Source organism: Bos javanicus, chromosome X (assembly GCF_032452875.1).
Source record: "Bos javanicus breed banteng chromosome X, ARS-OSU_banteng_1.0, whole genome shotgun sequence".
Lineage (NCBI taxonomy): Eukaryota > Metazoa > Chordata > Mammalia > Artiodactyla > Bovidae > Bos > Bos javanicus.
The window spans coordinates 94274147-94297557 of record NC_083897.1 but is presented as its reverse complement, the minus strand read 5'-3'; the positions used below and the strand labels follow the sequence as shown (position 1 = coordinate 94297557).

The window sequence follows — 23411 nt, the reverse complement described above, 5'->3', positions numbered from 1 at the left end:
TAATTATTTTTAATTCATCTATATTATTTCTGTATAAATAGTTAATTCCTTTTTATCGTTGAGTAGTGTTCCATCATGGAGAAGGCAATGGCACCCCACTCCAGTACTCTTGCCTGGAAAATCCCATGGATGGAGGAGCCTGGTAGGCTGCAGTCCATGGGGTTGCTAAGAGTCGGACACGACTGAGTGACTTCACTTTCACTTTTCACTTTAATGCATTGGAGAAGGAAATGGCAACCCACTCCAGTATTCTTGCCTGGAGAATCCCAGGGATGGGGGAGCCTGGTGGGCTACCGTCTATGGGGTCGCACAGAGTCGGACACGACTGAAGTGACTTAGCAGCAACAGCAGCAGCAGTGTTCCATCATATGGACATAGCACATTTGTTTTATCCATTCATCTGAATAGACATTTAGGTTATTTTTTGTTTGACAAACTTTTTGCAAATATTACAAATTTTAAAAAAGCATATTACTTATGTAGTCTGTTTTGATTTTTTTTTTCAATTGTCCTGACATTTAGAGAAGTTTATATTTTGGTCTCGTGATTGTTGTTGTTCAGTCACTAAGTCATGGCCCACTCTTTGTGACCCCATGGACTGCAACACACCAAGCTTTCCTGTCCTTCACTATCTCCCAGAGTTTGCTCCAAGTCACGTCCATTGAGTTGGTGATGCTGTCCAACCATTTCATCCTCTGTCGCCCCCTTCTCCTCCTGCCCTCAATCTTTCCCAGCATCAGGGTCTCTTCCAATGAGTCATTTCTTTGCATCAGGTGGCCGAAGTATTAGAGCTTCAGTTTCAGCATCAGTCCTTCCAGTGAATGAATATTCAGGGTTGATTTCCTTTTGGATTAAGTGGTTTGATTTCCTTGCAGTCCAAGGGACTCTTAAGAGTCTTCTCCAGCACCAGAGTTTGAAAGCATCAATTCTTCAGCACTCAGCCCTCTTGATGGTTCAACTCTCACATCCATACATGACTACTGGAAAGATTTTGACTATATGCACCTTTGTCGGCAAAGTGATGTTTCTGCTTTTTAATATGCTGTCTAGGTTTGTCATAGCTTTTCTTCCAAGGAGCAAGTATCTTTTCATTTCATGGCTGCAGTCACTGTCCACCGTGATTAATTTTAGTCTAGTGATTAATTTTAGGTATCTTTTGTTACTTTCTTCTAATTATCTATTGCTAGTGTAAAGAAATGTTATTGAGTTGTATAAGTTGATTTATTCTAAATAGCAAGACCTTTAAAAAGTGATTTATTTTAATTTTTGGCTAAGTTGCTGTGTGCGGACTTTTTTGTAGTTGTGGCAAGTGGGGGCTATTCTCTAGTTGTGGGGCGCAGTCTTCTCAATGCAGTGGCTTCTCTTGTGGAGCACCAGCTCTAGAGCACAGGCTCAGTAGCTATAGTGCACTGGCTTAGTTGCCCATGGCATGTGGAATCTTCCCACATCAGGGATCAAACCCATGTCCCCTGCATTGGCAGGCAGTTTCTTAACCACTGGACCACCAGGGAAGTCCTGTAAGTTGATTTTGCTGAACTCTTTTTAATTCTAATAGTATGTCATTTGAATCTGTTGATTTTATCTCTTCTAATCCTTACAATTCTCATTTCTTTTTCTCCCTTAATAGTATTAAGCAAGACTTCCAGTTCTATGTTAAACAGTACTTGGTGAAAGTAAGTATCTAGTATTATTCTTAATCTTCAAGGTAAAGCATCTTAAGTTTCTCCATTTACATCATATTTTGCAATATGATGTAGGGTTTTGGTATGTAACCTTCACAAGTTAAGAAATTTACATTCTATTCATATTCTTTTAAAGAGTTTTCACCATAAGTAGGCATGTAACATACTTTTTATGTGTTAATTGAGATAATCATATGATTATTCTCCTTTAGTCTATTCACATGGTAAATTACATTGATAGATTTTCTGAGGTTGAATGCATTCTTCGTGGATTCTTAAACTCCACTTGAATTGTGATGTATTTTTTAACATTCTGTTTAATTAGATAAGCTAATATTTTGTTTAAGACTTGTACATCTATATTCATAAGTGAAATGAGTCTATGGAGTTTTTTTATTGTCTTTATCTGGTTTTAAAATCAAGATTTCAAGATTTTACTAGACAAATAAAATGAGTTGGGCAACTTTCTCTCCTTTCTATTTTCTCGAATAACTTGTGTAAGAAGAGAAATAACTCTTGAGAATCCAGCACACTATACCTGTAAATCCATCTGGGCCTGGATTTGGAGGAAGAGGAGATCCTTACCTACCCTTTCAATTTCACTAATGCCTAGTGGCCTTTTCAAATTTTCTACCTTCTATGCCATTTTTATCATTTTACATTTTCTAGGAAAAAACTTTACCTAGATCTTTCCAGTTATTTGTCTAGTACCTGGCGGTGCCTTCACAAAGAGAGGGGCACAAGAGGAGAAGTATGTCTGTCTTTTGGGGGCATAGGAAGTTTGACTACCTCTGCATTTTCAGCAGAGCAATGGCTATATGTGATTTTCTGTTGCTTTGGATATTTGTGATTATGTAATGAATATGTACACTTTTATAAAGGTGTGTTTTTATACATGATGCTCTGGTTTGTTTCTGTTTATATTAAAATGTCAGGCTGAAAATGAGTAATTTAAAAAAATTTTTTTCTGGGTAATTATTTTTCTGTATCTGTTTGCATGGGTCCATGAACTGTGATGGCGGTATTTCCATGGGTCTCTAATATCCCTGTGTACATCTGCATCTCTGCCAGCTGGTAATTCATTCTGTGTGTTTTTCCATGTGTTTGAGTATCTGCAACTGTGAGGGTTCGTCATTCTATGTGTATCTTTATGTCTCTGTACATGCCTGCGGGTGGGGGATTATGTATGCATCTCTGTATTTTACTGTAGAAATATATGCATGCAGTGCACATGCTACGTGGCAAGTTCAGACTCTCCAAGTCTGGAAGAAACATTACAACAGGAAATGCTCTGGATTCCAGCTTCCGGATGGAATTTCACTCAGAAAAATACCCCTTCCTGGTCCTCCCAATAACTGCAGCATTCTTTGTCTTTCCTGAAGAGACTGAGTTAAGGAGGTTTATGCTAACCTTGACCTCAGAGGCAGTGTCTTTCAGGAGGATCTGGCAGAGCCATGAAATTCCACACCCTGCCACTCGCCTCTTGCCAGGCCTACTTCTTCCTCCTAAACCCTTTTATAGCTCCACGTTATCTACCAGACCAATTCTGATCTAAATTGTCCAGAGAGGCCAGAAGAAGACACATGGAAATGAGGAGAAAGAAACAGAATAAGGTTTTTAAAACAAATACATAAATAAAAATAGATGTGGGAACAAGAGGTAGAGAAATGAGAACAGGAGGCTAAGAGACAGAGACCAAGAAATAGGGCCTGAATGGTAGCAACAGATACTAATAAATGATGATAAAGAAACAAGACTGGGGACAGAGAGGTGTATAGACAGATGGAATGGGCAGGGTAGAAAAAGAGGGACTGACAGAAATGAGACTGGAATGTATGGAGTGGGAGAGAGGGGGACAGAGACAGACAGAATGGGGTTAGAAAGGCAGTTACATAAAACATGAGGACAGAAAGATGATAACAGCCAGGTAGTGACTGGGAGAGTGACTGAGATTAGATAAAGACAGAAATGGAGATGGTATTGAGGAAGAGGAGGAAGAAGTTGATGAAAGTAAAGTTGATTTACAGTGTTTCAGGTGTACAACAAAGTGATTCAGTTATATGTACATATATGTGTGTGTATGTGTGTGTTTTCAGACTCTTTTCCATTATAGGTTATTACAGGATATTGAATATAGTTCCCTATGCTATACCATAGGTCCTTGTTGTTTAATTTTAGGAGCTAATATTTTTGAGCACTTGTCTGAGGCATAGTTCTACAAACTTTACATGTGTTATCTCATTTAATGCTCTTGGTAACACTGAAGTAGGTACTGCTGTTTTACAGGTGAGGACACAACTAGGATTGGAGTCCAAACAATCTAACATCAGTGACCATGCTCTCAACTTTGTCAGTGACAGATAGAGACAGACAGGGAACTGGAGACAAGATAGCACACAGATAAAACACACATAGGAACAGAAAGATGGAGGCAAGAGACAGGCACATGAGGAGAGCCACCCAACAAGAGAGATGGTAACAGAGGTAGAAAAGGGGTGATAGCTGAGAGTATCAAAGAGGGGAAAAGGATAAGACCAACAGAGAGGTATGTGTGTGAGACAGAAACAGAGAATGTAAATGTTAGTTCTGGGGGGAGTTGGGGGGACAGGGGTGAAGACAGAGATTGGAACAGAAAGGTGAGAACAGAAATAGAGAAAGATAGGTGGGGAACAGAGACAGATGGATGCAGCAATACAAATAGAAAGATGAGAACTGGGAGACAGCCAGAGGTAAGATAAATAGGTAGAATGTGATTGAGACAGGGGCAGACAGAAAAGAGGCCAAGGAGCCAAAGGAAATTTGAAAAAAAAAAAAACAAAACAGAAAAGACTGAAATCTTGGAACACAAATTCAGAAATACATGAGGAAGGGTAATGTGGTATTATGTATGTGAGGACAGAGACAGACCAAGAGGAGAGCCGTAAGTTAAATAAGAATAAAATGGAGACAAGTCAACCCCCAACAGAGGCAACAGAGAGAAAGTGAGAGCAGGAGCAAGAAGGGGAGAGATGGAAAGAGAATAGGAGACAGGAAAGAGAAACCACCAGAGAGATGTAAATGGAAAGGCAAGCAAGCAGCATAAGACAGATGGGAGACCTCTGAGAAGTGGTGACAGTGATGGTGAACTGGGGTGACAGTAAAAAATAAAACGGAAATAGAGACACAAGATGAAGTAATTTTGATTCAACTACCATTCACAAGTCTCGGATACATCAGGGCTGGCACCGGACTGTGTGGTGCCCAATAGGCTGTGAACTCAGGAAGTCAGGGCCTGGGCCTTTGTTATGCAATAATGTATTCTTCACCCACAATATTCTCCCAATCATGTGCTTATTAAACATTAGGTACTGGGGACTGTGCATGCATTACATGGATTACATTATCGAATCCTCACAACTCTGATGTGGTAGATAGTATTATCATCCCCAGTTTACAGATGGGGAATCTGAGACTTTGAGTGATGAGTAACTTACCCAGGATCACACAGAGGAGCTAGGACCAATTGGTCCCCTATGTGAACCAATGGTGAGAGTATGTCACGAACAAAGGACTAGAATGAACCCTGTTCTATCTGTGCACCCAAAGTGCAAAAAATCAAATTCCAGTCTGCCTGACTCCAAGGCCTGCATGTTTGTCCACCATGCCACACTACTCCAGTGCAGACTCACTCACAGACTAATGGAAGACTGCTGAGCCAAGGTAAGTGTATCCTGACTCCTTACCTTCTGGAGTTCCCTCTATCAAAAAGGATGACCTGGCTACTTCAGAGAGACTGAGAAAAGTCCTGTGAGTGGAAGGAATAAAGCCCTGTGGGAGAACAGCAGCCAGGGAAAAGCAGAGAATGCTTCCTGGAGGAGAATGCCTCAAAGAGGCCAAAGAGAGGTTTACATGGTAGTCAACAAAGCTTCAGGGTCCCTTATTTGCACAGGTCTTTTCCAAGGCCCTGCTTAACAATCAGGGAAAAATCAAAGTGTACTGAAGATATGTACTCTTCTCTCTACAAAAAAACTGAAATGCCCTGACATCTTACAGTTCATATTCGAAAGAAATTAAACAGAGGTTTTCCCACATTTGATCATAGTCCTAAAAATGTACATTATTGTAAAGCTGAAACTTTTCTAAACTATCAATAGTGCAAAACAGATTTCTATCAACCATGCTATTAAGAAAGACTGACTAATATTTCTAGTCTCTCTACAGAAAATTGATCTTATCTCATGCTTCAGTGATAAAAGCCATCAGACATTGTTCCAAGACCCTCCTCTTCCCACCACTGACTCTCTAAACCTCCCAGTATCTGTGTTCATCTTTTGTCTCATTCCTTTCTATTACAGTGAAGGGCCTGAGGACCTCTCCTCCTCTCTGAGGCCCAGTACCCCAGATCCCAGCCCCCCCTTTCCTTTCCATTCTTTGCTTTCTCTTCTGTCTTCCCATCCTATCCCTTTCTATGATCTCTGGGTCATTCCCAGCAGCAAACAAGCATAGTCTAGTATCTCCCGTCTTTAAAAAAAAGTCATTTTTTGCCCCTCCTACCATCACCTGAACTCTCTGGGCTCTGTTCCCATTCATAGCCATGTTTCTAAAGGGAATTGCCTACACACCTAGCTCCACTTCAGCAGAGTGGAGGGCAGTGTTTTATTTCCTCTGACCTCAGGAAAGGTCCTAAAACAATATACCCTCCCACCAGCATTCTATCCAATTATTCCTATTTTTTAACTTTATTTTTCATGATAATACATTATAAATTTTAGAATATACATGTCTGTACAGTTTGAATAAATTATAGAAGAAATACCTATGTACCTGTACACATCACCCAGCTTCAAAAACAGATCATTTCTGGACTTCCCTGGTAGCTCAGCAGTAAAGAATCTGCCTGCAAAAGAAGGAGTCACAGGTTCAATTCCTGGTCCAGGAAGATCCCACATGCCATTGAGCAACTAAGCCTGTGCATCACAGCTATTGAGCCTGTGCTCTAGAGCCCAGGAACCACAACTACTGAGCCCACGTGCCATTACTACAGAAGCCCTCATGCCCTAGAGCCTGTGCTCTGCAATGAGAAGCCACCACAATGAGAAGCCTGCACACTGCAATAAAGAGTAGTCCCCACTCACCACAACTAGAGAAAATCCCGAACAGCAACAAAGACCCAGCATAGCCAAAAATAAATACATAAACTTATTTTAAAAAATCATTTCTGAATGACAAAACCCACCGTGTAGCCCTCCCCAATCACATCTCCTTCCCCTCCCTGAGACAACCACTGTCATTTTTCATGCCTTGCTTTTCCGTATGGTTTTACAACATATGACTGCATCCATATATTGTATAATTTTGCATGTTGTTCAAATTTATAGAAACATATTCTTCCATAACTTTTTGGAATGAGTATTAGGTTTCCTGAGTTTCATCCATGTTGATACATGTAACTGGAGTTCATTCATTTATTTCATTGTGGTATTCCATTGTATAAACGTGTCTCAATTTATTAATCTTATTATGCTCTTGTTTCTGCTTCATGTTGTCAAACAGGCTTTGGTGAACACTTGTAGTGTCTCCCAGTACACACGTGCAAGGACTTCTCTAGGGGAGAAATTCTCAAACTTTCTGGTCTCAAGACTTCCTTTACATTCTTAAAAATTATTGCATACCCCAAAGAGCTTTGATGTATTGGCTTATACCAATTGATACTTGCTGTATTAGAAATTAAAACTGAGAAAATGTAAATATATTAATTTTAAATAAGCCCATTACGTTTAACAAAAGTAACATTTTTATGAAAAATAACTATATTTTCCAAACCAGAAAGAATGTAGTGAGAAGAGTGGCATTGTTTTACATTTTTGCAAATCTCTTTACTGTATGGCTTAGTAGAAGACAGCTGGATTCTCATATCTGCTTCTGCATTCAATCTGTTATGATATATCACATTCACATGTTTGCCTCTGGAAAACTCCATGCTTGAGAGAATGACAGTAAAGAAGCAAATAACACCTTTCTAGAGTTATGGTTTTGGCACCCCCACTCCCCATCCCTGCCCTCAGGATCCCCAGACCACACTATGGGAACTACTGCTCTGGGATAGACACCTAAAAGTGCTGGTCCTAGAGTTTGTGCATCATTCAGCTTTACTAGAAAACGCCCAACATTTTCTAGAGAGATTGTATCAGTTTACACTCCCACCAATGGTGTATCCATTCTTTATCCATTCTGGTTTTCCTAACCCTAGTTATGTCCCTGTTTACCTGTTTTCAGTCTCTTTGCCACCTCCTACTTCATCAGACCTCTAAAGTTGAAATTCCTCAGAGCTTGGTCATGAGTCCTCTTCCTTTCTCTTTGTTCTGTCCCAGACTGACTTCTCTCATGGTTCTTAATACTATCTCTATACTGCCAACTCTCATTTATATCTGAAACCATACTTCTCCTCTATACACTATATACCACTATCTGCCTGACTTCTTCATTTGGCTATCTCAAGGGCAGGTAAAACTGAACTCTTGATCGTCCCCTGAAAACCTGTTCCTCTTTCCATCTTCCTCATCTCAATGAATGACCTGGCTTCACATCACTAGATCCCTGGGAGGCATCCTTGATTCCTACCTCTCCCTCCCACCCCCAAGCCACCACCCCAAGCCCTTTCAATTCTAAGTATCTTTCAAATCTACCTCTCTTCATCTCACAGTCTACCACCTTAGTCGCACTCACCATCATCTCTGATTGCAGTAGACTCCTAATCTTGTCTATCTCCAATTCAATTCACAGCAGCCAAAGTAATCTTTTTAAATATTAACTATACCATGTAAACCCCAAGCTTAAAAACCTTCAATGTAGTGTATTTCAGCATTTGCGGTGTGTGAAGTATCTACAAAAGAGAGATTATTTCACCACGATTATAAATGATACAAATTGAAACAAAAGTTTCACGAGACATGCTTACCCTTCCTACATGATCCTATAATACATTTTGATATTTTCTTTTATCAAATTGATTTCAATACCTTCTTCAGTTTGACCCACATTTAAAAGCACTGCTTCAGTACCTTTTTATTGCTCACAGAATAAGATCTGTTCTTCTTACCATGGCCTATAAAGCTCAACATAAGCTGGTTTCTGCCAGCCTACTTCTTCAACCTCACATCCCATCCTCTTGCCCTCAGCTCTCTATGCTCCAGCCACACTGGTCTTCCTACATTCCCTGAGTATATCATTTCCCTTTCTTCCCAGGGCCTTCTTACTTGCCATGGCCTCTGCCTAGGACACTTTTGCCTCCACTCTTCATAAGCTAACTCCCACTTCACTCAGCTTAAATATCACGATCTGCCTGACTCTGAGGCTAAATTGCCCCCATATTCTCTTTCCTATCACCCTGTCCTGGCTCTTTATAGCCTTATCAAAATTCGTAATTTTGTGTGTGTGTAAGTTGTAATTATGTATTTGTTTGCTTCAAGTCCTCTCCAGCACCAGACTGAAATTCTGAGGGCCAAGTTTGTTCACCATGATCTTGTTTATATCTGTCTAATTCACCACTACATAAATAGTGCCTCACAGTGTGACTGGCCCTAAGTGTGTGCCCAAAAGGCATTCATCAAATGAGCAGAGATCTGAAGAACAGATGAAATGGAATTGGGGAGATGTGGAGAAAATTTCTTGCAGATTTAGCATATGCAAAGCCTTCAAAGCTAGTCAGACTAAGGAGCAGGCTAAGAATTTCAGCTTTGACTCAAGCATGGAGTCTGGAAAGGCTAGTGGGAGTCAGATCATGAAGGGCCCAGTTTAATTTTGCCTGTTGAGGAAGGCAGCTTTCCTTTTGAGCTGGGAGGGACTCACTAAAGGGTTCTAAACATGAGAGTAATATGATTTGGTTTACCTTTTCAAAAGTCACATTGCCTACAGTGAAGAGACTAGATGCCAGGGAACAAGAATGAAACAAGCTATGACAGTATTCAGGTTAGAAATAGTGCTGGCTTAAATTAGAGTAGTGGCAGCAGAAATGAAGAGACTACATAAATTGGGGAGATATTCAGGAGATAACAATGACAGGACTTGGTGATTGCATTGGGGGTGGAGGAGAGAAAAGAGTCAGGGTATAGCTCAGGTTTCTGTCTTAACTAGAGTCATTCACTAAGGTAAGGTCAAAGATGGACAAAAAGGCTGCAGGGAGGATGCCATGAGTTGGAGAGAAGCTGAAGCTTTAGGTGTCTCCAGGGTATTCAGGTAGAGCTGTTTATTAACCTATTGAATTCATAGGTCAGAAGAAATATCTGAACTTGAGGTATTAATTTGGGGGTCATCAGCAAATAAATGATAGTTGAAACTATGGGAATGACTCATAATTGTAGAAAAGAGCAGAGAGAGAGAAGAGAGCTCAGGGAACACTCTAAAGAGCACCAGCTTTAACAGTCGGACAAGGAGACTGGTAAGTAAAAAGGAGTTACCAAGGAAGTAGGAGAAAACAAGAGTATGGTGCCACAGAAGTGGTTTAAGGAGGGAATATTCACTAGTGCCAAATGCTACCAAGAAGTCAAGTAGAAAAAAAAAAGGATAACCTCTGAAAAGATTCTATTGGATTTAGTGACATGGGCCATGGTAGACCTTCATAAGAGAGCAGTATCAGGCAAATAGAGGCAGATTGGAGTGGGTTTTAAAATAAGTGGGAAGTGGGAAAATTAAGACAGTTAAGTGCAGGTGACTCTTTTGAGACATTTATAGAGAGAAGAGAGGGAGGTGATTGGAGAGGAAGATGTTTTGGTAATTATTTTTAGAAGGAAGAGACCTGAGTATGTTTAAATGCTAATAGGAAGGAGCAAAGGACAGACTCTGTAGGTTTGGTAGCAAAAAGTCCAGAACTTCCTTTTTTGGTGACTTCTGTTTACTTTATGAAGTAGGAGGTGGGGTCATCTGCTGAGGGTCAAGGATTAGATGAAGAAGGGGGATTGAGGAGAAGGGACGTTAGAAATGGCTGTTGTGGAGCATGGGAGAGGGGGCTGTCGGGAAGGCACAGAAGGGTTGTGGATCAGAACGGAAGACCTGGTAGAAGCTGGGAACCATGAGTTTATAGTGGCACAAATCTGTGAGGTTGAACAGTTTTCTCCTGCAGTGTTTAGTTGCCTGGGCACAGGCATAGAAAAGATGGACAGTTGGGCTGATTCGAGGTTGGGACGTTGCCAGGCAGATGCGACAATCCTGGGAATTGAGGCTATTGGTCAAAGGTGGCAAAATGACCACGAGGTCTGATCTGAGCTGAGTGAAGAGTATGAAAGGCAAGTCCCCTATGAGCCAAGCTCTAGAGAAACTGGAACATTTGGAAAGGTTGATAGAAAAGAGACTGAGGATGAGCAGAGAGAGACAGACCCAAGATGGGACAGAAAGGCAGATTTGGGACGGTTGAGCCCATTGAATTGCCTATGCTGTACCAGGGGGTGATGCGAACGGCAGGCTGAGCCGGAATTTTTAAGGAGGAGGGCCTAGAGGGCGGTCGTAGCGAGAATAGAGGCCGGCCCTAGTTAGGGGGCGTGGCCAGGCTCAAATCATGAGCAAGGGGGCGGGACCGAGGCAACTGGGTCCCAGCGCCGCTGTGGCTGTGGCTGCTTCAGCGACGACTCCCGCCTCTCCACCCCCCTTCTCCAGGCTCCTTCCCGCCCGCCACCGCAGAGACCCAGGCCGAGGCTGGGGAGGACGGTGGAGCCGGGCCTAGACTGTTCCCCTGCCCCCGCTGCTGGAGCATCGTCTGGAGACATTGGCTGAGGGAGAGCCCCGCAGCCCGAGCGCGCGGCACACAGGCGCGCCCCCCGCCACCGCCATCCTCTCCTCCCTCCCTCCCCTTCCCTCTCCTTTCCTCCCCTCCGCCCCCTAGCCTCCGCTGCGGCGGGAGGAAGAACCCTTTCCGACCAGCCAAGAGAGCCTAGATCGATTCCCATTTGGGGAGAGAGAAGAGACCCTGAACTCGGAACAGACCGGCCACTCGCCCCTGGGCCACGGAAGTGGCTCACTGCTCGCGAGAGAGCCCACGCCGAGCGCTACCCCCCGACCCTCACTCAGCCGCTGCCGCATAGACAGCGCTCCCCAGAGGGCCCCCGGCCCCGCCGAACCCACTCCCTGCGCGGGGCCGGGGCCGGCGATGCCTGGCACCGCCGCGGCGGTGGCCGCGGCTACTGCTGGTACTGCCACGGCTGCTGGCCCGGGCCCGGGCTGGGGGCTAGAGTCTCCGCAGTGGGGCTGAGCCCGCAGCCCCGCCCCCCGAGCCTGAGGCCGCTGCTCCGCCGGGCGCCGGGCCTCCTCCGCCCGTGCCTCCGCCCCAGGAGCTGGAGCCAAGCGGGGAGCCCGGGCCCCGCGCCCAGGCCCGGACCATGCACGGCCACCGAGCCCCGGGGGGCGCCGGGCCTTCAGAGCCCGAACACCCAACCGCGAACTCCCCCGGCGCCGCGTCACCGGCCTATGCTGACTCGGACCCTGGAGCCTCGGAACCCGGACTGCCGGTGCCCAGGGGCTCAGGCTCGGCTCTCGGCAGCCTCTTGGATCCCCAGTTTGCCGGACCCTCGGACACCAGCCTGGGCGTCGCTCCAGGCCCCCGGGTCTTGCCCTGCGGCCCCAGTCCACAGCACCACCGGGCCCTACGCTTCTCCTACCACCTGGAGGGCTCGCAGCCCCGGCCTGGTGAGTGATTGAGAGAGAATGGGAGCCCCAGCCGTGGGCCTGGGAGCGGGTTCTTGTTCTCAGGGCCGGCTCGCTCACCACAGCCCTTCGACTCTTCTCAACCTCCAACCCCTTCCCTCGCTCCTCGGCCTTCTAATTCTTTCAACCCCAGTCCCACCCCCACCCTCAACTCCCGCCTCCTCTCTGTCCGCTGTGCCCTTTCAACCATTGCGACCCCCTTCTCTTCTATCTGCTGAGGCTAATGGGAGAGGGAGCACTCTAAGAAAAAAGGGTAGGATTGAAAGGCAGGAAGGGGGATTTGGTTGGAGGAACCGGGGCTTGTTTGGGGGAATGGGAGAAAAGGAGTCTCCCATTTGCCAAGCACCTACGTTGTGCCAGGCACCGGGCTGGATGCTTTACATGGGTTTTTATTTCATCTTCAGGAGCCTCCTGTGAAGTGGATATCATTAGCCCCATTTTGTAGGTGAGGAAACTGAGGCTCAGAGAAGTTTAGTAACCTGTCCAAGGTCACACAGCTAGTATGGAGACAGGATTCCAAAACAGATCTGTTTGAGTCCAAAGTCTATGGTCTTTCTGCTTCCCCAAACTGAGCTTGGAGACCATGAAAGTAATGCCAAGCCTTCTGCTTATGTGATTTTCTCCTGTACTATTCAGCAGCTCTGGAGTATGAGTGGAAAAAAAAAAAGAGGGATGGTGGATTGATCCAAGGTTGGGGTTTTGCCAGTGTGTATGGCAGGAGGACAAGGGAAGGAGGGAGTGAAAGGTGCTGATGAGAGAGAAAGGTGGTCTTAAGAGGTGGACCTTGGAGATCAAGTTGGAGGGAAGGGCTGGAGGTGGTGATAGGTAGGGAGATAGCAGAAAGGTGGTGATGGTTGGAGGGGGCGGTGCAAAAGCCAGTTGTAGCAGAGCTGGAGAGGTGCAGGACTACAAGATTGGTTGTGAGAAGTCAGGATGCTTGAACTTGGATTTGCAGATTGGAGTGGCTCTAGGTCAAGCTGGGACCACTGACCACTGCCTGGAGAGGCCTTCATGCTGCAAAGACCTGAGTGTCTGAGGAGTCCAGCAGGGCCTCCTCTATCTGGGAACATACCATGTGGACCTGAGCCCAGGAGCCATGGAGGAAGAACAGTGCCTTCCACTAGGCAACAATGAAGGAGCTGTTGAGCCTCTGGGACCTCCCAGGGCCCACATCCCAGGCTCCTCAGATTTAGGGGACTGTGGACCAGCACCAAGTAGCATTAGCAAAGCATATAAGTATGAGCAACTTGTGTCCCTTGCTGCTCTTGTGACCTTGAGCTAGTCGTGGAACCTCAGGGGCTCCCTCCAAATGGGCTGGAGATAAATCAGCTAACAATAGGCCTTTAACACCCTGCCTGCATGTTGCTCCTGCTGACTTTCCAAACTCCCCTTGACAGACACTGTGTGGAGCAGGTTACTCACCCACTTTATTGCAGCACCTTCTTTCAGATTCCAAAACATGCCACAAGCACTCCCACCTCAGGGCTTTTGCATCTGCTTTTCCCTCTGCCTGGCAGCTCTTCCCCCAGCTCTCCACCTGGCTTGTTTCTTACCCTTCAGGTCTCAGCTCAAATGTCAACTCCTCTGAGAGACCTTCCCTGATCACTTTAGGTAGGGGCCCTTGTGGGTGTCCATCGAAGTTGCCAGTGCACTTCCATCCTTGCACTTGGTACATATGCAGTTATCTTATTCTATGTGTCTATTTATTTATTGCCTGTCTTCCTCAACTAGAATGTGAGCTCCATGAGGGCAAGGGGATTGTATCTGTTCTGTTCATCATTGGATCCCCAGCAACTGGCATAGTGGCTAGCATACAATAGATGCTTAATAAATCCTTGTTGAACAAATGCCTAAACAGATACAAAGGGGCCACATAGTAGGAGCTCAGTAACTATTTGTCTAAGAGAAGGACAACTGAACTCTTGCCCTCCAGATACTCTTGGTATGGGAGTCAGTAGCTGGGCAGCATCTGGGCCCCTGGTCTCTGGCCTCTGATCAATACACAGCAGTGATTCTTCCCACTCCACCAGTCCTTCCAAATTACAATCACAATACCCATCATGAATCACTCCCCTCCTCCCCACAAAAAGCAGCACAAATTTCCTACACTCTTTTTTCCCAATGAAGTCCCTGCCTTAGTAGTTTAGTTCAGTTGCTCAGTCGTGTCCAACTCTTTGCAACCCCATGGACTGCAGCATGTCAGGCTTCCCTGTTCATCACCAACTCCTGGAGCTTGTGCAAACTCCTGTCCATCGAGTCTGTGATGCCATCCAACCATCTCATCCTCTCATCCCCTTCTCCTCCTGCCTTCAATCTTTCCCAGCATCAGGGTCTTTTCTAATGAGTCAGTTCTTTGCATTATATGGCCAAAGTATTGGAGCTTCAGCATCAGTCCTTCCAATGAATATTCAGGGCTGATTTCTTTTAGGACTGACAAACAGTATTAAAAGGCCTTAGTCATTGGTGGGTGTCTTTTTCTATTTTTTCACTTCAAGATGAGAAGTGGGAATAAGAAAGGTGTCAGGGAAGGACCTGACCTCTCATTCAGCCATTCCTCACTAACTCACTGTAGGACCCTGGGTGAGTGACTTTCCTTCTTTGAGCCTCAAATTTCCTCATTTATAGAATGCCATGAGGAGTCTATGAGATAGTGGTTGCAAAGCCTGCAGAATGAAATAAAATTTAAAAAAAGAAAAACCTTCTGAAGTGGAGGCGGAGGAATTACTCAGGCCCTGGCAAGACAAGCACTGAGCCATGTGATTCACAGCAGCATGGGGCGTGAGAGCCCTCCTCCCCCACTGCCTGGCCAACCCAGGAGTAGGCACAAGTGACTTGCTTCTTTCTCTACAGGACTCGCCTATAATTGGCCCAAAGAGGGCAGGGTTGGTGATTGTAGGGTGTGTGTGTGTGTGTGTGTGTGTGTGTGTGTGAGAGAGAGAGAGAGAGAGTCTTAAGTTTCAATTAAAGGGTTGAAACATTTTTAGTCCATATGTTAACATTTCTGTGTGCCTCCTGGCTTCCTCCCTCAGACTGCTGAAGCCTTTATAGAATCACCATCCTTAGGAGCCAGCGGTCCATCCTGGTGGTATATGTGTGCGGGGGGGTGCTTTTTAAAATAATATATTAATATCTTATCCATGGGAAAGCTTTGAATTGCTTCAAAGTGCTTTGTCTTTTAGTTACCCTGATTCCTATCCAGGGGTTGGATGATTGTTTTTATGCCCATTTCCCAGGTTAATAAAATGTGAGGCCTTATTGGGTTACTAAGATAACCTCTCTGAGATACAAGAAAGTGCTTTGAGAGAGTCAGAAAGGAGTTCCCAGGTATAGGTTTGTTCATAGAGATTTGGGAAGAACCCTACCCTCTTCCTCAGCTTTGGGAATATCTTTCTAGATGCTGGTTGGGAGATAGCTTGGGACTTGACCTTAGCTCAGTTGAAAGGGTTGCAAAGCATTAAAGCCTGGTGTTAAAGTGGGTAGTGGAAGGACTGAGTTGAGGGAGGCAGCAAGAGGGGCTGGCTTCTCCTGATTTGGAGCCTAGGGCATCATCTGACACACTAAGAGTTAGAATTGGAGCTGGAAAGGTCCCTTGTCACAATCTGGTCCTGGATTTCCTAAACTAGATGAAAATCAGAATCCCTTGTTGACTTTGAAAAAGTAAATGTGATTTCCAGACTACCTCAGAGCTCCAGAATCTTGGGGTTGCAACCCAGGAATCAATTATGAAAACTCCCCAGGTGATTCTGATATATAGCCTAGAATGGGCACCATTCTTGAGCTGGGACCATGGAGACTCTGAGAGGCAGTTTAGCTGTGATCCTACGATCCTACAGTGAGTCAGTATCATTAGGATACCACATCAGCCTCTACTCTGACGTTGTTTTCCCAGGGCCCTTTTTTGGCCACCTCACCATAACTTCCAACCCTGAAGGGAGGCATGGGATCTAAGCTAAAGGGAGTGAGTCAACCTCTCACCCATATAAGCACAGACACTGGGAGCCTCAGTTTACCCTTTATGCCCAGCTCTTGTGAATGGCTGCCATTTGGCCATTCAAGTTGGAAGGCAGTTACAGTTCTGGGACTCTGGGACAGAGGAAACCTTGGTATCAGCACCATCCAGCACAAGGCCTGGCCCAAAGGAAGGGCTCTAGAAGGGTGTCAGCAAGGTTTTCAGAGCTAGGAGGAACATGGAGGCAGTTCAGGTAGGAAGTTCAGTATGAGCAAAGGCACTGAGACATGAGGCATCCTGGCACAGGGGCTGACATTGGGAGAAGCAGAAAGATAAGGCTGGTGAAGGAACTTTATCCTGATGGCAAAGGGGAATTTTGATGTGCTCAGATATGGGTGTTTAAGAATTCTCCATGGCTGTATGTGGAAGAGTGGATGGTAGGACCCCACAAAAGTGGGGTCGGAGACAGGCAGGTAGAGATTGCAGTCATCCAAGCAAGAGGTGATGATAGTTTGGATTAGAGAAATGGCAGGTGCAGAAGGTAAGATCTGAGAGGTATTTTGGTGCTAACATGGACAGATCTTGGATGTAGAGGCTGAGGAAGAGAGAAAAGTCCAGGATGTTTCTGAGTTGTTTTCTGAAATCAACTACAGTGACCTGGTAGATAGTGGTGGGGCCACCTACTTGCAAGAGAAGGAGCAGGTTCGAGGGAAGATACTGAGGTACATTTGAAACCTGTTGCATTTGAGAGTCCTGGAGGGACACCTGGGTGGATGTGGCCAACAGGCATTTGGATGTAGGGTTGGAAAGCTCTGAAGAGAGTTCTAGGCCAGAGATGTTCGGGCATTTTTCCACCACCAATGAGTACCACCAGCCACACAGCAGCTCATGGGGAGAGTGTACATGGTTCTGGGGGCCAGTCCCATCCTTGAAGACATAGATAGTGAGGTCAGCAGAGTCACCTTCTGGTGAATCATTCATTACTTGCCCAAAATTTGCCTTAGAAATGCCATTTGGGATAGGGGGAGGAGCAGTTTTTAAAGTATATTTGCATAAAGTTGAGATCCATTTCACATATACCCAGGGTATTGGCTGTTGCACAGAATGAAGGGAGTATTCCTGAAAAGCAAACCAAACATTAGTAAATTCCTGTGACTCCCTCCATGTTTTCCCTGCTGAGGGCATCCTGAGAGGCCTTAGAGGAAGGTTGCTCATGGAAAGAAGAGAGGACTCCTGAAAGGAGGGGGCAGTGGGCTCTGCTGGTGGTTTTTGGAGATCAGCAGTTTGAGATTCCAGAGGAGTGTCTGAGAAAGGACCCAGATTTAGTTCCTAGTCACCTGGGACCTCCCAAACAAATACAACAAAGGTAGCTACAAAAAGGACTAAAAGAATTGAAGTCTCCAATTGCAGATGGTTGGCGCCCCCATTCCTCCACCCTTTCAGGTTCCTCTGCCTCTAGGGGACGGCCTGGCTGGGGCTACTTGGTCCTTCAAGGGTGAGTGGTAGCTAACAGTGCCCCAGACAGATGCCAGCCATGGCTTTCTGGAGGCCAGTTAGCTAAATGCCTTAGGCAGATGTGGAGCTGGCCAGACACTGTCTGGGTGTGGCTAGGACCTGTCTGGAAAGAGGACAGGAAGTGTAGTCTCCTGATGCCCAGCCTGGAAGAGTTAACTGCCCTCAACTGTAGAGAGCAGTCTTCCCTGGAATAGTGAGTCCAGCCTCTCCAGGGTCCAATACCCAGTTCCTTGGACCTGGAAGGCATGACGTCTCCAAAAGATACCACAACACAGAGGACTGGAGACAGGGATGAGGCTAGCAGCAGAAGGAACTCAGCACTCCTAATTCACTGTGCCCTCAGGCTTCCCTTCCCACCACAACACCTTCATTTCCCCATATGTAACAAGGAGGACCTGTTCATCACATTTGTCTGGTATATAATAGGGCATCAATAAGTTCTTGGTAAGCAGATAAGGCAGAGTGAAAGAGAGGAGGGAGGAGGACATTTCTTTATTTAACAAATGTTTATTGAGTACCTACTTTTTCCTTGGCCCTCTGAGTTGCTGGCTGGACAACAAGGCAGGCTCAGTCCCTGTCCTCGTGGAGCTCCTTTCTAGCAGGGAAGACATGACAGGTAATTCCAAGCACAGATGCTGCAGGAACAGATGAGGAGGGGGCAGGCAGGTAAAAGAGAGGACACTTGAGCTGAGATCTGAAGGATAAATAGGAGTCCAGAGGTAAGGAGAAGCAGAAAAGCTGTTCAGGCCCACGAGAATGACATGTGCCAAAGCCCCAGGCAGAGGAGAGCACTTTCGAGGAACAGACAAGAGGCCTTTGTGCCTGGAGGGTGGGGGTGGGTAAGTATTCTCTAGCTGGGCCTTACTTGTCCCTGCACTCAGTTTTAGAGTTCACTCCAGAGGCAATGGGAGCCCACCACCAGGCTGCAAAAATTGAAGGGGATTGTGTTTTCATAAGCTGGTTGTGGTGTGGAGAATACCTCAGGAGGACCCTGAGGATGGGAGGGAACGGTTAGGAGGCTGGACTGGGAAAAATAGCCTATGGATTCCTGCCCTCCAAAGAAGTTGAGTCTACAGGACTTGGGGTCTGGCTGGACTCAAGTGAGTTGAAGGAGCAGGAGGAGTCTCAAAGAAAGCCAAATCTCTGGCTTTGGGAAGTGGGTGGCTGGAGGTGCAGTTCCTGGGGTGGGGAAGCAGGAGGAGGAGCCACTAGGAGCTGGGGTAGAGCTGGGGTTTAGAATGCACTGAGTGTGAGGAGCCTGGAAAAGAGGCATCTGTGTGGCAGTGCCCAGTCGGTGTCAACTGTGTCCATCTGGGCCCCAGACTAAGGACGGGAGGGTGAGGGGCACAGGTGTGTGGCTGAGGCCCAGAGAGGGAACTGAAGGCTTTTCCCATTGCTGTTGCTGGCAGCTTTCAGCCCTCAGCGGCACTTCCACTGAGAAGGGGTTAAGTCAGGGAGGGAGGGCTCCTGGAGAAAGCGGGAAGGGCGGGACTGGCAGCACAGCCCCAAGAAGCTCAAGCTGGCACAGAAGCTCTTCTGCCTGGGCCTTCTAGGCCCTTGCCACCTCCCACGCTGCTGCCTTCAACTTCACCTTCACCTTCCCTGCTCCCCCTTCTGCAGCTTCCCTGCTCGCCTAGACTGGGCCTCCCTGCCTAATGCGTTCCAGGTGTAGCCACGGCCCCCTCCCCCACCGGGGACACAGGGGAGGGGGGCAGGGAAGGTGCTGGGCTCTTTCACACTGCATCTCTTTGGGAGTTCAGGACTTTGAGTCTCCAGACAGCTTCTGTCTCCGGAGAACCCCTTTCTCCCATGTCCCTGGCAGGGGCAGGCAGTGGTGAGAGCCCCCTCCCCAGCTCTGCCACTTTCTACTTTCATGTGATCCTGAGCAAATCACCTCACCCCTCTGAACGTCAGTTTTCTTATATACAAAATGGAGTTAGCATCCTCACCTCCTAGGGTGGTTAGGATTAAATGCCACAAGTAGAGCACATTGTAGCCATGTTCAACAAGTGGCCCTGGTCTGCCCTTTTTGTCCCCTTTGCCTCTCTGGGCCTGCATCTCTCAGTGTCACTGTCTCTCTTCTGACTCGCCCCACCCCTTTTTTCCTGACTCCCTCTCTAGCTGTCTGAATTTCTGGGTCTCTGTAGTTTTCCTGTCTTTGTCCCGGTCTCTCTCTGTCTTTTTCCCCTCATGATTTCTCTGTGTCACGAAATCTCAATTTTGACTGGGTCTCGGGGAAGTGGGGAGGAGGGATGGGTAAGTGTTGGGGGCTCTGGGGTCACACACAGCAGGGGTCAGAGGGGCCATTCCCCAGTGGCTTTGTCCTCAAGGGGAGGGAAATCCCAGCCAGCGTGGCAGCCCCAGCACTGGGTAATTACTGCCCCCAGTGCTCCCAGCTGCAGCTCCACTCCCTTCCCTTCCTGTCCTCTTAAGTCCCCAGCCCCTCCCTGGGGGTGGAGCTACCACTCCCAGCCTTCTCTGGCCTCAGGTCCAGAGACGCTGGGAGGAGTTGGTTAGGCCCTCACAGTAATCAAGAAACTAGAAGAGAGATAGGCTGTCTGTGCTCCCTTATGGCTGTTGTGTGTGTGTGTGTATGTATGCACATGAGGGCACATGTGCCTGGCTGCCTAACTGTTTTTGTCTCCATGGGTCTGTTTTGTGTATATCTTAATATTCTTGTTATTATGTATTTCCATGTGTATGTTATTATATACCCATGTGTGTCTGTGTGTGTCTCTAGGTCTGTATATGTTAAGTGTTCCTTTATTCTTGTTTTGTGTCACCTTGGCTCTGTCTGAACCCTTGAGCCTTTTCCAGTTGTTTCTGTATGTGGGTCTGTCTGTATGTAGACTGTGTGTATGTGTTTCTGTACTAGTGCCTATCTCTGCGTGGCCCCTATGGGTCTGTATCTTGGTAGCAGTGGTTGGTGGAGGAGGAGAGCGCCTGCCTGTCTTGTGGCCTTTTCGGCCCCTTCCTTCTATTCTTTCCTATTCTTACAAACCCAGGATTCTATTCACTGTGCCCTTCAAACACATGCTTTACCGCCCCACCCCTAGTATCCAAACTTTTGCTCAGTTTTCTTCCCTTGCCTGCAGGACTGTGCCCAGTCCATCTATACATGAAAAAACACTTCCTGGACGACTGAACTCAAAACCCGTTTCCTTTAGAAAGTTCTCTTCCCTCCCCCTCTCCTCAATGTGATTTCTTCCCCAATTCAGCAGACATTGAGTGAGGATGTGCTCTGTGACTCTGGACACAAACACACTTGGGATCCAATCTCAGTTCAACCACTTCCTCAAGCAAGTTATTTTGTTTCTCTGTGCCTCAGTTTCCTCATCTGTAAAATGGAGCTAAAAGCATACAGAGAATACAGAACTAAAAAGCATCTTGATGAAAGTGAAAGAGGAGAGTGAAAAAGTTGGCTTAAAGCTCAACATTCAGAAAACGAAGATCATGGCATCCGGTCCCATCACTTCATGGGAAATAGATGGGGAAACAGTGGAAACAGTGTCAGACTTTATTTTGGGCTCCAAAATCACTGCAGATGATGACTGCAGCCATGAAATTAAAAGACGCTTACTCCTTGGAAGGAAAGTTATGACCAACCTAGGTAGCATATTCAAAAGCAGAGACATTAATTTGCCAACAAAGGTCCGTCTAGTCAAGGCTATGGTTTTTCCTGTGGTCATGTATGGATGTGAGAGTTGGACTGTGAAGAAGGCTGAGCACCAAAGAATTGATGCTTTTGAACTGTGGAGTTGGAGAAGACTCTTGAGAGTCCCTTGGACTGCAAGGAGATCCAACCAGTCCATTCTGAAGGAGATCAGCCCTGGGATTTCTTTGGAAGGAATGATGCTAAAGCTGAAACTCCAATACTTTGGTCACCTCATGTGAAGAGTTGACTCATTGGAAAAGACTCTGATGCTGGGAGGGATTGGGGGCAGGAAGAGAAGGGGACAACAGAGGATGAGATGGCTGGATGGCATCCCTGACTCGATGGACGTGAGTCTGAGTGAACTCCGGGAGTTGGTGATGGACAGGGAGGCTTGGTGTGCTGCGATTCATGGGGTCACAAAGAGTCAGACACGACTGAGCGACTGAACTGAACTGAGCATACAGAGTTGTTAGGACAGTGCCATATAGGAAACAATGCCTGGAGCAGAGTAGGAGCTCAACAAACAGTTGAATCCTCATACCTTATATCCTCCATAAAAAAGTAAACACCTTGAGTTCCAGAGAGTTCTAAAAGTTCTTGCAATCTCCTGCTTTTTTCACCAGGCATCCTAAACAGGGCAGAAGACAAGACAGAACAAAAGGCAGATTCCAGTTCAGGGAACTGCTGACAAGTATTGCATGAGCCAGCTCTCTGAAACTCCTCAGGTCCCTAGGAGACTGGGCCCTTCCAGAGGATGGAGGAGAGACTCCAAAGCTGCTGCCCCAGGGCCATAGCATGTCAGATAGGGCAGGAAGTAAACAGCAGATGTGGAAGGGGCCTTAAGGACCATCCAACTCAGATATTGCAAAGTGATGGCCCACAAGTTGAATCTAACTCACAAATTTCATTTGACCTACTCAGTGTTTTTAAAATTAGGAAATTTCACACAAAATCTGGATTTCTGATTTTCTTGAAATATTGGAAGACCTGAAAATGTAAGGGCCCTGTTACTGCAAGGTGACAATTAGATAAAGGGGAGAAGCTGCTGTCCCTGCTTTAAGTGAGGCATATGCTCTCTAGTTTACCACCACCCTCACCATCCTCTATTGTTGTCCCATTTTACAGAAAGGTTCTCACTTTACACAAGGATCCTCACTTTACACAAGAATCCACACTTTACAAAAGGAATCTCATTTTACAAAAGAGTTCCTCCATTTTACAGAACAGTCTTGTATTTCGTCAGATTCCATTTACAGATGTCATGCATTTCACAAAAGGGTCTTTAAAGAACGCTCCTCACTTTATAGAATGTCACTCCACTTTGAGGAAACCTTCTCCACATTGCAGAAATGGAATATTGCAAAGAAATTGAAGAAATTTTTTTCCTTTTTTATCAAAGAGACCTCCATTTTACAGAATGTTTCTCCAGTTTTCAAAAGGGAACACTCTAGGAAGCTCCTTACTTGCCAGAATGGCTCCTACTTTCCTAAAATGCCTTCACTCTGCAGAAGATGCCTCCATTTTTCTGCAGAGTCCTTATGTTCACAAGACCAGTCTACTTCAAGGAAGGACTCTGAGCTAGCCACAGGGTTCCTATAGACAGCTCCCCCTGCACTTCTCATACTTGACAGAGCTTTGTGTTGAAACTTTCAGAGAGAACATCTGCCAGGCCAAACAAGTTTGGCTGCAAAAGCAGAGCAGTGCAGCTGGGCTGGACCTCACATTCAAGGGGCTGGTGGAAAGAGGTGGGGCAGCTACCCCACCTTTATCCTCTGCTTTTTTCTCAAGCTGAGGGGCTCCCCTTCCCCACCCCCAAGAGAGCTGGCTTCCCAAAGGACACTTTCTTATTTGCTGTTCTTTTCCACTCCCTCTTCTTTCCCCACCCCACCCCACCCCCAGGAATTCAGCTGTCTCAGGGGCCTATCTCACACCCTAGAGA

General features: G+C 46.3%; 1 protein-coding gene and 1 long non-coding RNA gene across 3 annotated transcripts in view; one reads left to right on the top strand and one right to left on the bottom strand.

Annotated features, from left to right (window-relative positions):
• Window positions 1-1205: 1205 nt before the first annotated feature.
• On the bottom strand, window positions 1206-23387 carry LOC133243390 (uncharacterized). Its single transcript, XR_009735068.1, has 2 exons — window positions 22014-23387; window positions 1206-6558 (listed from the first exon to the last, which is right to left on the bottom strand). It is a non-coding gene; the product is annotated as an uncharacterized LOC133243390 (long non-coding RNA).
• FGD1 (FYVE, RhoGEF and PH domain containing 1) overlaps window positions 11205-23411 on the top strand; it is a 38306-nt gene continuing 26099 nt past the window's right edge. Inside the window, exon 1 of one of the 2 annotated variants that reach the window (XM_061410250.1) lies at window positions 11205-12335. In XM_061410250.1, the coding sequence (XP_061266234.1) occupies window positions 12029-12335 (307 nt within the window). In that variant the 5' untranslated portion in view covers window positions 11205-12028. The remainder of the gene's footprint in view (window positions 12336-23411) is intronic. The other variant, XM_061410251.1, reaches the window with a different exon arrangement.